The following is a 21,901-nucleotide window of genomic DNA, read 5'->3' as shown; positions in this document are numbered from 1 at the left end:
CGGCCGGCGGGAGCGGCGGCCGCGGCCGGCAGGCAGGCAGGCAGGGGCGGGGAGGGCAGCCAGCGCCCGCCGAGGCACCGCTCGCGCCGGCCGGCCGGCGGCAGCGCGGGGGCGGCGCGGAGGAGGCCGGCGGCGGCGGCGGGGCCAGGCCCGGGGGCGGCTGAATGACGAGCCCAGGCGGAACCTGCGCGACACCTTTACCCGATCAGACAAGGAGATGGCGGCGGAGCGGCGGCGCCCGGCGCGCTCGCCGGCGGCAGCGCCCCCTGCCGCGCCGGAGGACGCACGCAGCTTTTACCCGACCGCCTTCCCCTCGCCGCTACCTGGCGTGACGCAGCGGGGCGCGGCGGGAAGGGGGGGAGGGGGGTGGTGCCGGGAAGCGCGAGGCGCGGCCGTTGCGCTGGGCGGGAAAGGCGCGGTGGCCCGGCGGGCGGAGTAACGGCCGCCGGCTGGCCGCGCGCTGCTCCCGGCAGCGCTTCGGACGGGCTCCGCCGGTCTGCGAGAGCGCCACGGCCGTGGGTCTCCGGCTGGTTGGGCTGCTGAGATCACAGAGCCTGCCCCGGTGAGCGCGGCTGTCAGTGCCCACCCGGGGGCTTTCCTCATCGAAGGAAAGAAGGGGGCGCCGACGGCCCCGCGATGCTGGCGGCATCCTGGGCTCTGCCGTGGGTCCGCCACTAAGCTGCAACAAGTGGGTCTGTTGTTTCTAAAGGTGCAGGGTCTGAAGGACTGTTTTTCAACAGAGTGCCAGTTATTTCTAAAGAGAAATTACTGAATATTATTTATTCTTGGTGGTCTGCTTTGCAAAACTGCCTAGCAACGCCATGTGATTGACATCTTTTAAGGTCTGATGATCCGCCTATACCATATAGTTAGGGTCACGTTTTGCATCTCTGACGCCAGCACCTATTTCAGCATTGGCTTTTGTAGGAGCAAGATCTGATACACAGTGTTTTCCTCATAGTTTTATTTTTAAAAATCTGGGAGTAGGTGTTCAGCATCAGTAACTTGGCATTCCTCCACTGGTTTCTCTGGAAGTGCTCATGTACATGAGCTGATCAGCCAGGGTATAATGCACTGATCTCAGATATTTTCAATACAGATGTCAGGAGTTTTTCATAGTGAAAAATAAATATCATTAAATCATTAAATAATCACAAATGCATGAACAATCCAGGATTCTTAAGAGAAAGCATTAGATATTTCCAGCCATTTAAGGAGCAAATTCTCACTTCAATTTTTCACTTCTCTCTGAAATGCTATTATTCGTGTTATTCAGAAGTTTTCTTCTTTTTGCCTTCTGTTAAACATGCTAACCTTGGAGATTGTCACTTTGTGTATGAGCAGATGACCTAAATTAAAAGAAAAAGTTTAAAGGTTAAAAAACATTTTTTTTCAATTGAAAAATACTTTGGAGAGCAATAATTGGCTAGAGCATCTGCTGTAGCAGAGAGGAACTAAATACAATTTTGATTTTGTTTCAACCATGGTCATAGGTGCTTTGTAGCTAAAATGGCAATATCCAACTTTAATTTTGTCATGAATATATTTGCATGAATATCATATATGAACAGTTGTTAATCACTGAGGAGAAAAATGCACAAATAATATACATTAATAAAAACCCTACATTGGCTTTACTCTTCAGTTTTCTTTTTCCTGATGTATTTTTCTGTTTCTCTACCTTAGAACCTTAATTTCTACTCCTACAGCTTCTCTCTCCAAGTTTATTCTTCATTCTCTCCTCCTAATGATCAGATTTATGCTTTTGTGGTCGGAAATACACCGGCCAGCTGTTTATTCTGAAAGTGCTTAATCCCAGCTGCACCTGCTACAGCTTTTAGCATTAACATTGATTTCCTAACAAAAAGTGTAATAACAATGGGTTTCTTATTCTTGCAATATTTCCTTTTACATAAAAAACAAAACTTAAAAGCTAGTTCAGTCATGGGCATAACTTAAGTAAGCCCTTAAATACGGGATAATACGCATATAAAATATAATTTACCAGCACATAGACTGAGGAAATTATTGTCACGACCAAAAGAAAGAAGTGTCTCAGAATGTACATTTGGGAGATGAATAAGACAGCCTCTGTTTGTCACTAGGACTGAGGTCAATAATATCCATTTTAAAGCAATTAAGCCAGCAGGCTAAGTGACAGGAAAATGATCATGCAGAAAGGCTAATGGGCTATTAAACCATCTTGCTTCACTACTGATGGGCATACAAAATTAATCCTGGGATTAGGTATATAGGATCTGGGCTAAACTGCTACTGCAAGATTTGTATATGAAGGATTTTCTGAAAATACTAACAAAGATCATGGCAAATCTATCTGATAGGAATGTTCACTGATACGCTCTATTAAAGATTCAGTCAAATGAGTATAAATTAAGTGTCGTTGCCTGGCCGTATTAGAGCAATATCTTCTTGTTAATAAAAAGATACATCTTATTAAAAGATTAAAATAACAAAATATAGTAACATTTATACAAATCATTATTGATTGTTCACACTCATTTAAATCAAGAAAATTTAACTATGGGAAATAGTCAAACAAAGAAGATTGAATTACAAAATTGTGCTTATTAGAAATGCCATTTCCCTTTGACATTTTCCATCTGCTGCTGTGATATTAACATAATAGAAAATGTAAATGATTCATAACCCTGTCTTTACCCATAACAGCTGTTTGTAAGAAACAGACTTCACAGTAAAAAGAATGGCACAATCACTTCAGCTTGTTTGGTTTTCTGCAATGCACAAGTTCGTGGTCTTTAACTTTCCCGAGTGTCATGTTGTGGTAGTGTGTCATACATCTAATTCCTTGTGAGTAACGTGGTGAAATGTGAAGTGATTTTCAGCCCTCACAGCAATGAAAGTCAGAGAGTCAAAGCAGAAGTGCTGGTTCTGAGGATGACGTGGAGGAAGGTGAATGTATGAGGTGAGAGACACAAAATCAAGAGCTAGCAGAAGAGCGGGAACTATCAAAGAGAACAGAAAAACGTGGACAGCAATAGCAGTTCTTCCTTAATCTTTTTCCTCAGCAGTTTATGACCTACCGTATTACATTTTTATTATTACAATAGCTTTTGCAGGTTCTAAGTGACAGTTTGAAGCTCTGGGGAGCCAGATACCAGGCATTAAGAGCAAGACATATACTCTTCCTGCTGCAGAGTAAACTCAAACTTTCATACTAATCTGAACAAACTAGAGTAGTTTTAAGAAAAGGATCATAAAGATGTAGAATACCTTTTCAAACACAACAGATTAACATCAGAGGTGGTAAAAATACTTTTAAGAGTCTTTGTTCTTAACTTGATATTCTTCTCTTGGTGATAAGTCTAAAGAATGAAGGAAGCGTTATAAATAATAATTTAAATAACCTTCTTGCAGTCATTAATTTTTCTAAATTTTTTTTCAATTGTTTGAATGGAAAATTTGAACTAAAATGAAGTGGCTGCATCCTTATGTTAGTGGTGTTAAAAATATGATTCCTGTTGCCTGAGCTAAATCTATTACCATTTAATTCAGTTGAATCTAATTGCAGCTTTGCAACAGAAGGCTGAGATTTCCCCACAGAAGTTATCCTATGCACCTCTCTCTTTTTCTCTTATTTTCTCAAATCATCTAAACTAACTTCTAACATTTCTCTCATGGAAGCACTCTCCTTATGCTTTCTTCATCTTCTGCTTTTGTTTTCTTCTCATAAAAAAATCAAAAACATATATAGCCATCAATGAAATAAAGACATTAATCCTGTTACTGAATTTTAGCTGTTTAGAAAGTCATTCACAAGACTGAGCAGCTTCTTTTTTATTTAAATTTTGTTCATAGTTGTTAATTAAACACTGTCTTCTCCTGGCTCGACTAGAACGATTAGGGGACCGTTTGGGCCTGTCTCGCTAAGTTTTCAACTGCTTTACTGTGTTAAGAAGTAGAAGTTCCTTCAGGTACTGTGACCAGTGCAGAACAGTTTTGATATTTTCAGTGTGGGGCGGGGGGAGTGGTTCTGAATGTAGCATTGTCCCAACTAATAGTGTAATCCAGTTTAGTTCAACAGGAGGCTTTCGTATCCAAGGAGGCCTTTTCAACAGACTGTCTTATTCCAAAGTAACCAATTTTTTCATTTTTAAATTTTACTAAGAAAATCTGATAGCTCTGAAGCATCCTTCTAGTTTGATCAGTGATGTTGAAAGGTTATCAATATTTCAACCTTGTCTCTTTATTTGACACAGTTCTTGAATTTCCATCATGCCTTAGGTGTACCAGATCATATTCCAGTTTGTAATCACAGACTACGTAGTGGAAAGAACATGCCTACATACAGTTGCAGTGAAGGCGAAACATCTGTCATAGGAACACCTTGTACTTCAGATGTTCGTATTTTGTTTTTCAGTTCATCCTTATAGTACCATTTCCTTATTCTAGGATATGTGCCAGTGCTTCTATTACTGCTTTTTTAATTGTCTAGTTTTATCATCATTCTGCAAGTTCCTGCAGTTGCACGATGCTTTATAAGCTGTACCACAGATCACAGGGCTTTCTGTCAAATGGTTGTTTCATGCCGCCCTTCAGAAGAACATGCCAGAGGAGAGTGAAACCCTTTATACGGAAAGGGTAGTATATTCACATTTGTCTCTAAAAGGAGCAATACCAAAAAATGGGGAGTCATATCATATTTTATACTTACTGGAACTGCTCCGTGGGAACGTTAGCAATACACGAGGCAGTCTAGGGCCTGTACGTACATGGGAGAGGTTGAGGAATGGATAAGTACTGCTATGACCGAAAGCAAGGAAGAAGCAAACAAATGACCTTAGGAGACAAAGATATGAAAGATTTTAGAGACGGCAGTTTAAGGCATCCACTCTGTCTAATGCCTGGTTCTAAATTAGAAGGGGAAGAGACAGAATCTAAAGAGATATCTAAGCCACCCAAAAAATTATTTACTATTTAACTACGTTAAATACTAAGCTGGGAGATGCTCTCCCAGTTCTCTGGATAGGAAAAACTCAATTTTTACACTAATGTTTATCTAACAACTTACTTACTGAGCTGTGAATGAGATTTGTATTTTCAAGTCCGTTGCTTCAGTACCTTTTCCACTTGATAATTAGCATTTCCTGTCTGTTTTCTGCGGAACTCCCATGGGAATGAAGAAAGGCCTTTGTTCCTCTCCACTAATGAATCTGAATTATTGATTAGTCAGTCTAATTTATGGAAACGACTATGTTAGTGCTATCTTAGAACTGCCTCAGATTTGATGAAGAGAATTACAGGTAATTTGACAAGCATCTTCCCTGAGGGAAGTGCAATGTTAGAATAGACAGGGGAAGTAATATTTTTAACCAATGTACTTTTTGCCTATGCTTTACAAAATACACATGTTCTTCTTCAGACCTCCCTAAAATTTTAATTGTTTTAATAAACATCACTTGAATGCTGTCTTGGGGAAACTATGGAGTGGCTTTAATTGTTGTGCACAGACATACTGTGGTGCTCATGGTAATCCCCAAGTACTGTTTACAACTGGAGTCTACACACAGAAAATGGGTCCAAAAAATGTCTACTCTAAGTCTTGTACTACCACAACAACGCAGCAGGTCTCTGAAGTCAAAAAGAAGCAGACTACAAAGTCACCAAGAAGCAGACTACAAAGTCACCCTGAATATCTAAAGAAGATGTGAAAGGTTCAAAATGAAGGAAAAAAAAAAGTGAACTCAGTCTAAAATAACAAGACAAGCCACCAAATACCTATGGTGCACTCTTGTTATCTAAAACACTAAGACAGTAAGTGACTCCTCCAATGCAGTAGTGTAGTATCTTGCTTGATAACAGTCTTGTACACTACAGTGAATAAATCAATGAACATACAAACATCAGTATGACAGAAATCAGTGAACCATCCATTTAGATTTAAAGTGGGTTGAAAAAAGATAGTATCTCAGTGTAGAGGTAATATGGGTAGACCTAATACTACAGCAAAATTTGGGAAATAGAGCTTTCAGATGTCAGATATTTGAAGAGAAGAATGAAAGAAAATAAGCTATGGAATGTGAATGTGGGAAAACAAAGTTCTTCAGTCACACAGTTTCCAAAGGAAGGTATTTTAAAAGTTGACCAACAAAAGGAAACCGGATCTTTCAAATCAAATCTAATGTTTGCCATTACTGTAATTTTTAAGATCAGAGGTGCTGTTGTCAAGATTTTTGCAAGAATCCCAAAGAACTGATCATGTCCAAACTCCCTTTCCATTATTCAAGGAGCAGACGACCAAGGGCATTGTGACTGGCAGTATTAACAGGTTAAAAGTAAGAGAGCACTAATGAGATGCAGAACAAACCAAAAAAATCCCCTGGGGAACAGAGTAAAGGTTAATGCAGTTGCTGTGAATAGATACAGATAAGAGGATATTTGCAGCTACCAAGGATTAAGGGAGGCTCTATTGCAGGAGAAACCTAATCTCCATCCACACACACGGAAAAATACCGCTACAACTAATCTTTTAGTGCTCTCTCTCCATGCCATTTGGTTTGGAAGTAAAAGGACAACCCTCCACATTTCCTAGCTGTTTAGAAATAATTAATTTCATATGAGAAGTAAAGCTCATGACATTTAGGCCTCTCCATACATTCTGCTGTACAGCAAGAGCACATTTCAGTTTCTGTCCTTGAACTGGCCATTTTCAATACTGCAAGTCATAGCTGTAGATACAAACAGCTTTAAAAGATTTAAGATTTCTTCTAAAATTTCATTTTCTGGTGAAGAGGCAATGACAGACAGGCGTGCCTCTTTGAAACAGTGTATATGAAGTTCAATCGAAAATGCAGATTTTGAAAGTATTTGCCAATCAGAAAAACTTTTTAAACCAAAAGGAAAGAGAGAAATGCTCTCTCAGCACGTGACTTAACTAAAGAAGACTTGACATGGAAAAGTCACCTTTTTTATGACGTGACAGGAACATTTAATGCTTACCTGTTTTAATAAACTAATTTAATGAAATAAAAAATAAAAATGGAACAATTAAGGCATGGCTGGCATAGTACTAGTAATATTCCACTGGAAAGAACATAATGTATTTTGGGAACTGGAAAAGAATAAGTGTTCGGAACATTACTGCAATCTGACTACACGACCTTATTTTTGGTTTGGTTTGTTTGCGGACAAGGGAGTTGATGGAAGAGAATAAGCAAACACACTGAAACAGCAAAAACTGAATCTGTGGGGAAACACCCATTTAGAGCGATTTCTTATGTATTACAGAGCAAGGTCTTACTGACACAGACACAGGAATTAAAGAAACACTCTCCAAAGTAAAAAAGATTTTTAAACAAATGCATGAAACTAAGGTAAGTTCCTCCAGGGTACCATGGATGAGGAAAACAGGCAGGAAATAGGACCCTGACAGCAAATACATCATCCAGAAATATGGAAACAAAAGTCTTTTAGAAGCTATTAGCCAAATGCAGTAGTTCTTACAAATCAGGACTTTCAGCCAAGTCCCTTGTAACTATGTTAGTAAAATGCCCCCAGAGCTCTCTAAGTTTACCGCTGACTTTTCTAAAGACTTCCCTAAATTATCGAGTTATACTTGGTAAGTTTTTTGCGTCCTGCTCCTCTATGTGAGGGGTTTTTTTTTCAGACTTCACTACTTAAGGTCCAGCTTTCCGATTTTTTAGGTTCGATGTATTCATGGCCAGTTTATAAATTCTGTTGATGCCAGCATTATCCTTCACCTTAAATTATCTGTCCCTGTATCTTACGTTTTTTTGCACACAGATAATGGCCTAACTGAATTGTGCACACGTGCAGGCAAGAGATACAGTAGGCGCATGCCCCTCTGGGCTGCTTAGCTAACAGTCACAGTTCAGTGCTCTGCAGTTAGCTCCAGGCGCAGGGCCCACACCACAGCGTTGTGCAATTCAGAGTTAGGATTGTGAGTGTAGTTGTGCTAAACATACAACAATTTAAGGGAAGTAATGATTCACAGAGAAAGGTTTCATGGTAATTAATGAAAGTTTTCAGCTGATGCAGCTGAAAAAATAAATACGAACTGACCTGTACATGTTACCAGCGTAAACTCTGGTTTTACCTTCCTACTCTTTCCTGCTCCATCCAGAGACGACCATAGAAACTCACCTATCAAAAGGTTTAATTCTGTTTCATCCACGTTATAAACTGAACACCCAACAGTTGATGTGTTTTCAGAGTACTGTCTACAATTTGAGCTTTGCTCTGAAACACTAGGAGCGCCCCACCTTTGCTAGGGAGCCTCTTAACACTCCTCACACACACAACCTTCTGCCAGGCAATGGCCGTCATTGCCATTGCTCCCTCCTATAGCCAGTTTCATCCCCTTCTACAATAAAAATCAAAAAAATGGTTTGTCAACACAAACTCTTTGCAATGGCATCTTCATACTAAAAGGACATGATGCTATGCATCAAAAATTGAAATTATGTTGAAGTACGAAGAGCACTGTTTGTAAGTTTTGGAAAGAGTCTGGCAGGAGTCAAACAGTCTAACACTGAATTCTATCAGTAACAGCAAACATCTTCTGTGATAGCGGTATTCTTCCTCCAGGGGAAAATTCTGAGAGTCATTCCAAAATTTTATCGTACTTCTTTCCCTCCCCATTCCATTTTACCTAGGCCCTGGTGTTTTTGATTACCAGGAAACGTTGACCACAGTGCTCCAGTCAAGAAGGAGAAGTTCAAACTTGTTATTCTTCAATTGCCTGTTTTTCTCTCTCATGGGGTAATGAGATCAAGCAAATTCAACTGGGTCCCTGATGGTCTCCCAGACACTCAATCCTACAGCCCAGCTTGCAGTAGAGAGTTGAAAGTAACCAGTTTGGAATGGACAATTACAAATTCAGCAAGAATCTTCAAAGACATAAAGCAGGAAATAAGTCGCCTAGCTTTGAAACTTGGCAATAATCAAAAGTTTTGCTACTGATCCAGAAACTCATGAACTTCATCAGCCTATCTGTTATTGTTGCTGCACACAGACTGAATCAAGAAAATTAGTCACCAACCTCACTTTGCCATCATGCCTGAAGTCACTCAACACTGAGTCTCAGTGCTGATTTTTATGGGTAATTCCAAGCAACAGAGAGGAAAAAAATCTGCACTGCAAAGGGCCTTGAAGTGAAAGCATATGGCTACATGCATCAAGTGTATGTTCGTCCCAAAGGTATTATTTTCCTTTCAGTACTGGAAGCAATAACGAATTCTCCTAAGCCCAGCACGCATCTGCTAAACATCAATATACAAGTCAGTTTTTCCTCCAAAATGCTGTCTCATTGGGCTAGGGATACAGGCTGTGGAACACGCCCGCCCGTTTGAAAACATGCTGATATAGCTTCTCATGATATTTGGGCTGGAAATGAAATATTTAATAAATATTTCCAATAACAACAAAACATAAAGCAAATCGAGTTATAGTCTGATGTTATAAACAGAAAATGATACTTCAGTCACACCAGGCTCTAAAACCATTAGCCCCCAGTGATGAAAGGCAGATCAAATTATAAAAGTAGTTTTACTAAGCTCATTGTCACAGTTGTTACCTGATGCAGGAGGCCTGTGTAATGGAGTAAGCAAAACTTCAGATATACAGTTTTAGATTAGGCAACAATTTTATTCCTAATGGACCATAAATCAAGATATTTTGCAAACACTCTCATTTCAGATCATTTGAAATTAAAGAGAATAATTCTCATTAGCATTCAACTCTCAAACTAAGCCAATTTCTTTCTAGGGTCTCTTCCCCTCTTTAAGCATCCTCTGATGCGGGAAGTATTTCTACAAATGGTTTTGTAACTTTATCATCCTAAGCACTGATATTGCTGCCAACAACCCAAAGAATGAAGCTGTGCCTCCTAGTTCTTTCCATCATAATTGTCATTAATATAACTGCACTTCTTTACTGGCCCAAAATAGAACTTCTAGATTACTGCCCTCTGATGGCAATCTTCTACCTCGTTTCTCCTGCTTCAATTTCAGCGTTAATTATTTATTACTTCCTCAGTTTCATTAGTATTTTCTTAGTTACGTAGGACTGCTTCCATAAAGAAGATACTCCACAGCAACAGACTGCAGAACAGCATCTCTGAACTGTAATTACTCTTCATTTTTTCTCATCGGTTCAGATCTAAAGTTCGACAATAGGGTTCCGCTATTGCGCGTCCTTCAGCCTTGAGGAATACCGAATGGATTTGCTTGACCTTGACTTAATTGTTTGTTTAATCTGGCAATAACTTCTGCATTACCTCACAGATATTGATTAAAAATTTGGATTTGTGCTCACAAAACTGTCAGCTCAACAGAGCAGAGGTCTATTATTACTTTATGGATATTATTTAAACAGTGGCATCATTCTCTGGAAGTGGGGAAATCAGTGATAACTTCTAGGCCAGAGGTAGGTATAAGGAGGATGAGAACTAAACTCCACTGAGAACTGAAATCTCAGCATTTCCTTTACAATATTAAATGAACATTTGAAATGTGTCACAAATTCTGGAAAATAATTCAGAGAATTTGATTTTTCTCTGGATACGTTTTAGAACAAAATTAAAAAGTCATTTAAGATAAGGAAATCAAAAATATTGAAAATATAAAAAAAACTTAAAATTTTTCCTCAAACAAAAACGTGGTGAAATTGACACAGCTTGTAATATATTTTGATAGAGTTGCATTTTCTGTTAGAAGAAGCTTTCATTAAGGTTTTCTTGACTAAACCAAGCCATATAAAAATTAGATGACCTTATGCAGTAAGCCTGAATCCAAGACAAGTAGATCTCAGCAGAAGACCACTATTTTGCAAAGAATAGACTTTAAGACTCTGTTGTTGTGTTTCAGAAGGTTGCTTCCTGGGCAACTGGGCCTTGATCATCTATATTTTTTGTCCACTGTCCATTCTTTGTCTACATTAGATGCAAAACACAGATCTGTGGCAGGACGCAAACCTTCATATTCAAGAGGCCAGAAAATTTGCACTGAAAGCTAAAGAAAACAGTGTTAAGAAGAGAAACGCTGGAGGTTATTTGGTATCAGTAACATGTAACACTACATCTTTAAAAGCCCAGTCTGTACCCCCTTAGTTGTTTGTAAAACATTTGGTACCATTTTGGCCGGTTAAGAATACCACATCACCACCCCCCGTCTTATCCTCATTCCCATTATATTGTGAGAAGTCCAACTGAACCCACAAGACATGCACATTCAAATACCCTAGTGTAGCATTAAAACTAGGAAAGCAGTGTGCAAGGATGATTTCATCTTAAGACTTGTGTGGGAAATGAGTTTTTGACATGTGGCTTAAGTATTTATTCTGTTATTTCATTCCTTTTTTTTTTTTTTTTTTTTTTAAGTTTTTACCGAAGTACTAGCCACAGGCTGCAGAAAGAGACAAATACACTGGCACTGATGAATCAAAGCCTTGACTTAATACTGATCTAAACGTACGTGGATCATGAAACTATAGACTCTGTTGCTAGAAGTGAAGGATTTGAGCCAACTACTATGATCTCTTTACTGATCAAACTTATATTAAAGGGTGTTAAGAACTTCCTTTCAAGTCAGATATCAAAATGTTTTTACAAAATTTTTTTTGCAAGTATTCATGTTTCCAAGGTTAGGCATGCTACACAGAAATTGGCCAAGTCATTTAGATTTTGCTCGAGAATACTACTTTTTAAGCACACGCACCTACCTACTGATGAGATTATTTTTTGTTGCCAATATAAATTACCAAAATTCAGTACTCTAACCCAAAATCATGCCTTCACCAAAAAGAATATTAAACTATACATGTCAGGTAATCATTAATCTAAAATATGCTAGTCAAGTTACTGTTAAAATAAACCTTGCTCCGATTTGTATAAGCATCCCAGGCTAATTAATACAGGAAAACATAGGACTACAGAGCAAGGGAGAAGGCCTACAAGGGATATATCAAGCATCTCCAAAACTGCACATGAAATTCAGTCTCACTGGAATTAAATGCAAAATTCTCCCAACTTCAATAAAATCCAGACTTTGTTCTGATAAAGAACACCCCCATAAGGACAAGAGAGCACAACCGGTAAACACAGAGGTAAGGCATAATGTTTAGTCTCCATCCCAGAACAGTGAGGTTCTGCAACAGAGTTGCGGATGGAGCAGTAGGAACAAATGACCTAACTGCTTTTAATCTGGAGGTCAGTTTGTTTAGAAAAAGGATCATATTGCATAGGGAAATGTCAAAAGAGTGATGTACCGTCTCGATGACCCAGGAGGTCCCTTCTGGTCCTACAATACCCACGTTCTAGTAATACAGATAGCATATTTGAACACAAAGACAGAAGTTCAGCGACCAACAGTCACAAGCGTAACTGCCAATAGGCAGGCAGAAACACAGTACTTACTATATAAAAGTAGAAACTACGTGTTACTGTCTCCCTGGAGCTACCTTTTTGCCAGGAAGACCAGTGCTGGCTGCCAGGCGTGCGGCAAAGAGCTGCGCTGCAGCCCGGCCCCGTGGCTTCAAGAGCAACTGAGAGCCGTCGGCGCCCTGATCCCGTCACGCTGACTGACTGCGTTTCCACTGTGCAACTCTGCACCATGACAGGTGGCTCTCTGCTGAACAGCTGGTGACCATTTTAGTTCCCTAATTTATCAATAACATCTTAGGCAAATCAAAACAGTAAACAGACCAAAACAAATGCCATTAGATCAGTGGAATCAACCTGCCCTGGGATGTTTACTTCTCCACAGTAAATGCATCTCTCAGTGTTAAACTTATATCTAAGCCCAGATATACTTTAGAAGAGCAACTGCATAGATCGAGCCTGTTAAAAGTTTACCACAGCACTTAGTAAGAGTTGAGGATAAAAAGTAGGACTCTTCTAATGTTTCTGTACTGCATCATCACCATCATCAAAAAATAAAAAAAAAAAAAACACATCTTTTGATGTTTTAATTCATGGCTTTTTATAGCAATGTGACAGGAGAGCAGCTTAGTTAAATTTTCCATTTATCACAGAAAAGCAAGTGTTTGGCATAAGAAATTTCAATAAAAACTTTAGCTTTTCACTGACAATTCCAAATTCCAAACTAACATGGACAGAAAAATAAAACTACAGTACATACACAGCTACAGTGAACACAAGACTTACTTCTGGGCTTTTCAGAGAAGGCCCCCACAACAGCAACACATCTGGTTATTGTAACCAGAAGCTGCAACAGAAAACAAGGATATAGAGAGAGCAGAGGTTATGTTACTTAACAGTTCAAGACACAGCCACAAAAGCACCTACTGAGAAGAGAAAGAAATTAAAAACATGCATGCAATCATATTAAAAAGTTTTTTCTCCTCATTGCTTAGTTGGAACGCACACAGCAGAACTCTCACCTTTCTTAAAACAAAGTCAGTTTTAAAACTCTTTCAAGAAAAAGACAAAGGATTGATATGACAGACACAGAGAAAACTACCATGGAATTTCATGAAAAAATTTTCTGGTAGAAGGAAAGCAGTCAGTCATTTTATCAGACTTTGTAGATTCTGATTTCTGTATACATGAACCATTTCTTAAAGTCACTTAGATATTGGTTATGGCTCATGATTTAGGACCCTCCCCCCCTCCCCCCCCAAAAAAAAAGGTTATTAATTTGAAGTATGTAAATGTTCCCATTATTACAATGATAAGTCCTTAAACATATGCTTAGGTGCCAGAAATTAAAGCACAGATACTATAGCAAATGCTTTTCTAACCTTTGGAAACTTGAAAATAGGGTGCATAGTCTCATAAAAACTCAATCTTTTCCACTCACACCTATATACAAACCCAATCCTTTCCATGGCCCCAAACTGTCTTTCCTCTTGAATTGAAGACGTCCCACACATACACTATATGATGAAAATCAATTTACCTTGCTTTATTCAATTTCTTTCCAGTGCTCTATTCAGTGATCCACTTCTCCTAGGACTTATCTCCAAATTCCAAGCTATGAAGCCACAGTAAGCAGATCTTAAATATTTCTTTTTAGGTAAACTGCCAGAAAAACGCTTTTCATTCTGCTCTCTCTTAAAACAGATAAATAGGTATATAAAATTAGTAGGTAGGTCAAACTTTGGATATAAAAAAACCCCACTATTGTCCTTTTAACGTAGGTAAAGGTATGAGAAATACCTTACCTGAAAACTAAAAACAGGATGAGGAATTCCTATCCTTTTTTGAAATTCTGCTATTATTCCCCTGGAATACAGTAGTCTTGTTGGCCTCGCTCATGCAAGCGATCAAAGATTACCCAGCTGAATTTTTTCCACTTAAAATTAGTATTTTTGCATATTTTATGCTAGATGATCCTGCTGCTCGCCATTGTGCATTTAAGTTTTCATACATGCAATTTCCCATGCTGGAAACCAGAAGAAAGACTTCCCTGCTATCTGGCCGCATAAGCATTTTACGTTTGCTTAGGATGCAAGTTATAATAAATACTGAGGACATGATTGAATGGCAGACAACTAATTGCTTTACTTGAATTTACTACTAAATTTTTCATCAAATAGTATAGTTAAATCTCATGCTCACTCCGGATACACTGGTGGTCTGTGGAGTCAAAGGGAACGCGCCTCCTGCTCTGCATCACAGACCTGCTGAGCAGCCACGACTGCAGCCTGGGATCTTTCACTGCTAAGCATCCTTCAGATAAACGCATTTTGGGGGCCTAAGTCAATGGATGCACATTGTTAAAGACAGCAGCACCAAGCTTTTCTGCATGGCAACCTGCATGTTCTCTTTTTCAAGTAGCAAATGCACATATACCTGTTGCCTTTATGCAATCAGCACTCACAACGGGTTAAGGCAAGAAACACTTCTTCAACCACTGTCTTACATTCAGCTTTTTCCTTTCTAGCCTCAGCTTCAATTTGCAATAGAAAGCAACTAAATTTTGAAATAAAACAATTCCAAGAATCATACACTCCTTACCATAGCATAGGCCCAATATTTTTTTAAAAAGTACCCAGAAGCAACCCAGAAATGGCAGACCATCCCAATCCATTTCATTGCGGTGAACATCATCTCCTGGGAGCTGAGAACCCCGCAAAGGCATTCACCCCTGGCATAAGGCGCCTCTGCACATGCCCCAGGCAGGGAGCCTTGACAAATCTGCATTCCCACACAGCTGTCGTTCTGAGGAAACAAGTATTTCAACAGCACAACTGACCTGGATACAGAACCTTTCTGAGCGCAGAAAGGGCTGTCTAAGTTCCAGAAAACATTATCCTTTAGGTTTTTACTAATTAAATGTTCTCATCAGTCTTACTTCAGTATGCATGCCAGAAGAGAACATGAGTTTCTACAAAGTTTAATAGGAACACTATGCAGGTGAATTATTCCTAAGTGACTTTCAATTTACATGGAGTTACATTAAAACAGCTAGAAGTGGTGCAAAAGAAACGTTAGAGAAGGGAATTGTAGCTGACTTAGCTTCAGCTTAGCATAAGCCTGACTCTTGCTTAGCAGAAGCGCCTAAAGCAGGTGAAGTCTGCAGGCCGCGGGACTGAACTGTAACCCGAAGAAAGTTGCTGACAACACGACTGCAAAATCAGCTAGAACCAGCCTTCAAGGATACAGAACAGAGTGACCAGAATGAACAGAGGTAACAGCTGACCTTCCGATAAGATAAGGCACTGTGGAGCAGGAACACGGCAACCGTCTAGCAACCGTCCTGGGATGCAGATGTGAACCAATCAGAGGGAAAGAGACCACTGACTCCATAAAGAAGACTGGGAGAGACTTTCACTGGCAGGCAGGGAAATAAGACTGTAAAAAGTATAATTAGTTAAGACTTCTTTTGTTCTGGGTCCCCAGAGGCACCCAGCTCAAGCTGTTGCTCTGTCATTTAATTAAATAATTAATTTTGCTGTTATACACGCGTGAATCTCTGCTCCTCAGACACCTAGGGTCGAACTGCTTCCACAACAAGAAATAAACACAGAGATTTCACTGAATCCAGTATTTTAGTCACATGACTACCTCAACTAAGCAGCTGAAAGACAGGAGAAAATCTAGTGCCTAGACTAAACAGAAAAAAATATCAAAAAAAAAAAAGCAAGCCATATATCATCCATTAGCCTACCATCAGTGTTCTCCAATTTCTTTCAATTCAGACCTTCATGACCTTATTTCCCTTTTTACAATTTTTACTAAAAATACACCCTCTTTCAGAGTGTACTCCCTACAGTAGAAACCAATGAATATGGCAAATAAAAGTTGTATGCAAGCAATAAGACCACAAAAGTGCCATTTACACATTTTTTTTTAATTTGAATTACCAACTGCGTCTATATATTGGACATCATATTGCATGTTTTTGACATGTCAAGGACAGGTGAAACCAGATGCAACTCAAAAGCCAATGCTGCACACGTAATTCACGTGATCTTATTAACAAGACGCTCAAAACAAGTCCCAGGAAAATACTCATGAAACCTTTTTTCTATATAGTGAATTTGCTCAAGAACGACGACTTCATCACACATTATCATACATCATTAAGAATGGTCTCCTGTGATGCATGGAAAAACTTCTCAACCAAAAGGCATGAATTCAGAAAAAAGAGTGCTTTTGTTATATTTAGGAAAATGACTAAGTATTAAACATTGTGCAAAAGACTAATTCAGGTCAGAAAAAATATTAATACCACAGTTGATTTGAAAATTTCAGGCACCTAAGATTGGAACACCAAACTGAAATTCGCTTTCTAAAAGGCATCTATATTCAGCTCAGAAGCTATGAATTCTCAGCGTAAACTAGAAATAGTTTTATTATCTAGTTGCTGCTGATAGCCTTTTCCACTGCCCATCCTTGTTTGGGTTTTGAGTAATCCCAAGGTCTCCTATTCTCTGTATACCCATATAGTTTCCGCAGTGCTACACGGGCAGCTTCTTCTTCTGCAGCAAGCAGCGTTTCACCAGGACCTTCAGCTATAATCTTTTTATCACTAAAAAGAACAAAACAAAACAAAATTAATAATTAAGGATATATTTTCATCATAAAAACCTGAGCACTATACTGTCTGCTATGAATACGGGACTGCTAATTTTTTTTCCTCCAATGCCTGTGAATACTGAAGGTAATTTCTGTATGCATACAAATGCAAACACCTCTGTTGGTCTTTCTTATAAAGGCAAGCGACTGTATACTCAGTGACGGAAACTCAAATCAGAAATGCATCTACATCCTGGGAGAATATTACTCTGTTCATTTAGATTCCTAACACCTTACTCGTTGTTTACACTGATAAATTTCTGTTAGCCTTGTTAAAAATACGCAAGTCTGTCATTTTTGGTTAGCTGAAGCAACAAATAAAACAATTCTATGTTTACTCCTCCCCTGGTAGGAGAACATTTTTAAAAATTCAATAGGATTCACAAAGAAGTCTGCTGTGTTATTTAGCTCTCTGCTTAAACAGCATCTGTGGGCACTGAATAGGAACGGTTCATGATGAGAATGCAGAGCCTCCAGAAAAAAATCCAAAGTTTTTTACATATATATTTATACACACACACGTGTGTGTATGCATGTGTATATATAGATATCTATTTTATATATATACACACACACATACATATACATACACACATGATATTAACTCTTAGAAAGCATATAAACCAAAGCACAATAATTCAGCACAAGCTAGGGCAACTGCTCCTTCTCATGTATTTATCAGTAGCTCACTTAGCAAAGCAGCAATGTGGGATTTGGTGGAACAAGGTCTTGTCCTCCTCCAGTGGAGCAATCTGACCACTGGACAAAACAACAGGACAGCTGCTGACCATGCCTGAGACACAAGCAATCCAGGGACAACTGCCACTTCCTAAATCTTATCTGAGTACAAACCAGCCCTTTTGCCTAGATTACAAGGCCCATGATTTGACCCCTAACTAAAAATCTTCTTTAGAATGTAAAAGGAGCCTCTCCTCAGTTCCAACTCTCTTGATGTCCCTCTTTATCCTTCCCTAACCTTGCAATCAGCTGTGACCTTCCAAAGCTATTCAGTTATGTTACTTGCAAAGTTCCTAGGCCAGCTCAATCAGCAGATACACTCAAGACTCTTTCCTGGGTCCATTTCAGCTTGTGAAGTCCTTTAGTCTGAGACAATCTTTTTAAGCATCATGATGGCAAGTCACTGACAAGGCTCAAGTAGCTTATTTTATATGAAAGTCACTATACGGTTTCTTCTCTGTAATATCTGGACCAAAGAGCACATGAGTAAAAAGTAAAAGACCATCTTCCCTTCTTCCCTCTCCCCCAGCTTACATCCATTTGACTCGGGATTAATATCGTACTAACCAGTACAACCCAACAAAGTACACTGGCAGAACTGTGCTGACTCCCGACTGCCTGGTAATTCTTGGTTCTGGAGAAGAGATATTCCTCTTGGTCAATTCTTCCACAAGCAAGCCCATAGGATTTATAAGTTCCCAGATCTCAAACAGGTCTTTTCCAATCAGTTGAGGAATTAAAAAATCCTAGACAGAGAATATTTAGAAGTTACCATTAATGGGAAGCGAATGAAGGCTCTAGCTTCTGGTACCTGCTAATAAAAATACAACATGCAGAGGCATTAATACAGTCAATGATAAGTTGCTGAAATCAATTATGAAACAGCCCTAGCACTACATCACTCCTAAGTAAAGTTAACTAGTGCTACTAAGCGCTAAGCAGATCTATTTCTCATTTAGCCACTTACAGGATGGGCATCCTGGGCAAAGTCAACCTGCTCAAATACAAAGAAGGACAGCACCACCTTGAGAGAAGGACAGCACTCTGAGCACTTTAGCGCTATTAGCGGACAGTCCCAATCAGATATCAGTGGTACCTCAGAGGGTTTTTGGAAACAAGTTGAGGAGAATATGCAGTCTCCTGGGATTTTCACCTGTCCAGATCATTCTCTGCTTCCTGCTCTTACAAAGACCTCAGGACTGTCTTGTATCATAAATAAGATTTTAGCAGACATTTCTCCATTGCAAAATTAGAAATAAGTGAAAAGCACAATCGAAAGGATAGTACCTGCCCAAACCACTTGTGACACTGCATTTTAATCAAGCAATAATACCGAACAATTTTGTATGAAAATACCTTTCTAGGGTTGGCAGTCCTAAGCGCAAGACTTACAAATTCAGCACCTGCTAAGTGTAAGATATTTTTATAAACTGAAAGTATATAACATGTGACCTTGCTTGGAATGGTTTCACTATTTAGTAGTTAGTATAGTAAAAGTAAGAAAACATTTACCCTTAGCAAGTGTCAGCAAATATTAAAATATCACTGTTATAAACTGAAAGTAAATGATCTTGTGTATCTAAACAGTCTATGCTTTTGGAAAAGAAAGAAAATAGACAAATAACAGACCTCATTGTGCTTTTGCAGGTATCATTAAACTTCTGTCAGCCCCTCTGGATCTCTGGCCACCAGAATATACTCAATTGCTGCCTTTTTTTTTTTTTCTTGTAGTCTCTGACAGAAACCCTTAGATGTTTCTACTACTGTCATTAGTTCAAAAGTACACAAGTAACGACTTACCCTGACAAAGATCTCTGTTTTCTCAGGCCCACTGCTATGAAGCAGCGCTCCTATTACAGCAAAGAACGTCCTCTGCAGCACACGTGGTGGGACAGGAAACTCTGCGCAAAGCGTCAGGTCCTGTACGGACAGGTTCTGAGCCACATAAGACACAAGTTCCTGACTGGTAAGAAAATCAACAAGCGCTCCTATTCCCTTTGCAGGTAAATTTGGGTAGGCGCCTTCAAAACACTGTGTGAGGTAAGACCGTGAAAAGGATTCCCCTTGTTCTGAAAGTTTAGTATTATCTTGGAGATTCAGGGCAACCGCTTCTTTGTCTACCCCAAGTCCTTGGCGCCTTGCCTCTTCAGCTTTAATGTAACAAGAATTAACAAACGCAGTTTTGAGAAGCTCCAAAGAAAAATTCTCATGTAATCGGTGGCTAAAAGCTTGTATCTCCGCATGGTAATCCCAGTTGGGCTTCTCTGATCTACCGACACAGAAAAGAAAACAAATTCAGAAACGGAACGAGCAGCTACCCGTATCACAAGCCCCTTACATGTGAGACTACAAAAAGAGAACGAAAATAAGGATATTATTTCAGGGTCTTCAGAACAAATACAATTTCCCAACTTCCAGGTACAGGAAAAACAGTTCTGTTTTTCAAGATCAACCCTAGGCCCCCTAACGTTTAAATGGAGATTTCTTTCTGTTAACGTTATCAGTTCGGGGGCCGGGGCCGGGGCCGGGGCCGGGGCCGGGGCCGGGGCCGGGGCCGGGGCCGGGGCCGGTTCCCCCCCCCTCCCCCGCCCGCCGCTAACGGCCGCGCCCGCCGCTAACGGCCGCCCGCCGCCGGCTCTCACCGGCGCTGGGGAGGCGCCTGCAGCCGCTGCTGCTCCAGGTAGGCGCGGAGCCAGCGCTTCTTGTTGTGGCGCGGCGGGAGGCCGTGCGCGCCCCGCCCGGCCCCGGCCCCGGCCCCGGCCGCGGCCAGCAGCCGCCGCGACGCCCGCAGGAGCAGCCCGGTGGCCATGGCGGCGGGGGCAGAGCGGAAGGAGCTGCTCTGCTTCCTGCCCGCCCCGCCGGGAAAGACGCCGCCCCGGCCGCGCGTCCCGGCAGAAGCGTTCCGCGTTCCTCGGCCGCCGTGGTACAGCACGCACGGAAGGACAGCGCCCAAAGCAGGCCCTGCCCTGGGCCCTGTCTGTGGCTGAAAGCAAGAGGCACATGCTTTAACGTTCACGGTAGGAAAACACGCGCAGCTAACGTCTTCGCCCACCAGTGGAGTCACGTAATACAAGGAACAGGCGAACAAAGCTTTAGAAAACAACGTGTGCAGTACTCAAATTGAGAAAAGCACAAGGAAGCAGGCACAGCAAACGTGCACAGATGCTGCCGCAGCCAGGCATCGGATGGTGTGCCGTATTTAAGTGGTGACGGCACGCGAAGCCAATGAGAGCAGCGTTCCTCAGCCAGAAGCTCGCAGGGTCCCACCAAAGCTGCGGGTGCCGAGGCTCCCTGGCCAGCCTGCCCTGCTGCCTTTGGGAAGCGGGAACCTGGCTGGCTGCTTGCGCCATCCAGGTCGGTACCGGGGGCTCCCAGCTCTTACATCCTCCCAAATAAATACTGTGAAATTCAAACAGCAGACAGTCATAATCAAAATCAGGTATTGCTCACCCAAGTGTTTGCCATGTTTCAGTCTTCCAGGCGGTTTATTTCGTTCACCTCAGCCGAGGGGAAGAGCAGGAGGAAGAGGGAGCCCCACGGCAGCTGCTGGCCCCCAGCTCCCTGCGCCCCAGTCAGGAGAGAGGCGCTAGCCTTACCGGGCGCTGCCCCACCACGGCCCCTGCTGCAGGGCTGCCAAACCAACCCCAGCAATTACCCCTGCAGGGTGCATCTCTGCCCAAAGGTAGCTGTGATACCACTCTGCAGCCTCAGCTGCTGCAAGACGTGCCAAGGACAGCTCAGAGAGAGCCAGCCCTGTCCTTGTCCTTTGCAGCCAGTACGTAGCATCCTCTCTCACCAGTCTAGAAAAGGTCCTGCACAGACAAAGCCGTCCCAGGAAAGGTCCATCTAATGTACTGGTTTGATATCACTGCTGTCCTCAGTTCAGCTTTTCCAGATGCATTTGCCCTGACAGCTGGACCCAGGCACGCAGGGAAGCGGCTGCGGCAGCTCCACGTTTGCTGTGGTCCCAGGGCTTGAGGAAGCCACCAGCACCTGGGAGGCAGTACCGTGGCTGAGCGCTCCTCCGTGCAGCGTGTCGAGGGTGGTAGCTACCAAAAAGGTGGCAGCTTGTGCAACTGAGCTGGGAGAGGTTTAGACCCACTCCCCCTGCTACGGTGCAGG

General features: G+C 41.2%; 1 protein-coding gene across 1 annotated transcript; it reads right to left on the bottom strand.

The window, feature by feature from the left end:
- Positions 1 to 16,292: 16,292 nt before the first annotated feature.
- MRPL44 (mitochondrial ribosomal protein L44) lies at positions 16,293 to 20,590 on the bottom strand. The gene is made up of 4 exons (XM_068953760.1): positions 20,422 to 20,590; positions 19,580 to 20,048; positions 18,347 to 18,525; positions 16,293 to 16,994 (listed from the first exon to the last, which is right to left on the bottom strand). Exons 1-4 carry the CDS (start codon positions 20,586 to 20,588, stop codon positions 16,823 to 16,825), a joined length of 987 nt encoding a protein of 328 aa, XP_068809861.1. The 5' UTR covers positions 20,589 to 20,590; the 3' UTR covers positions 16,293 to 16,822.
- Between the last annotated feature and the right edge of the window lie 1,311 nt (positions 20,591 to 21,901).

The sequence above is a fragment of the Struthio camelus genome, chromosome 9 (genome assembly GCF_040807025.1).
Source record: "Struthio camelus isolate bStrCam1 chromosome 9, bStrCam1.hap1, whole genome shotgun sequence".
NCBI classification, from domain to species: domain Eukaryota; kingdom Metazoa; phylum Chordata; class Aves; order Struthioniformes; family Struthionidae; genus Struthio; species Struthio camelus.
This window is presented reverse-complemented; position numbering and strand designations above follow the sequence as displayed.

Bases quoted from the DNA above. Each gene is read 5' to 3' on its own strand.
- MRPL44 (XM_068953760.1), bottom strand. From the start codon at position 20,588: ATGGCCACCGGGCTGCTCCTGCGGGCGTCGCGGCGGCTGCTGGCCGCG. The intron at 18,526-19,579 runs GTAAGTCGTTAC...TTCTCTGTCTAG, and splicing joins AAACAGAGATCTTTGTCAGG to GATTTTTTAATTCCTCAACT. The intron at 16,995-18,346 runs GTTAGTACGATA...TGTTCTTTTTAG, and splicing joins TACTTTGTTGGGTTGTACTG to TGATAAAAAGATTATAGCTG.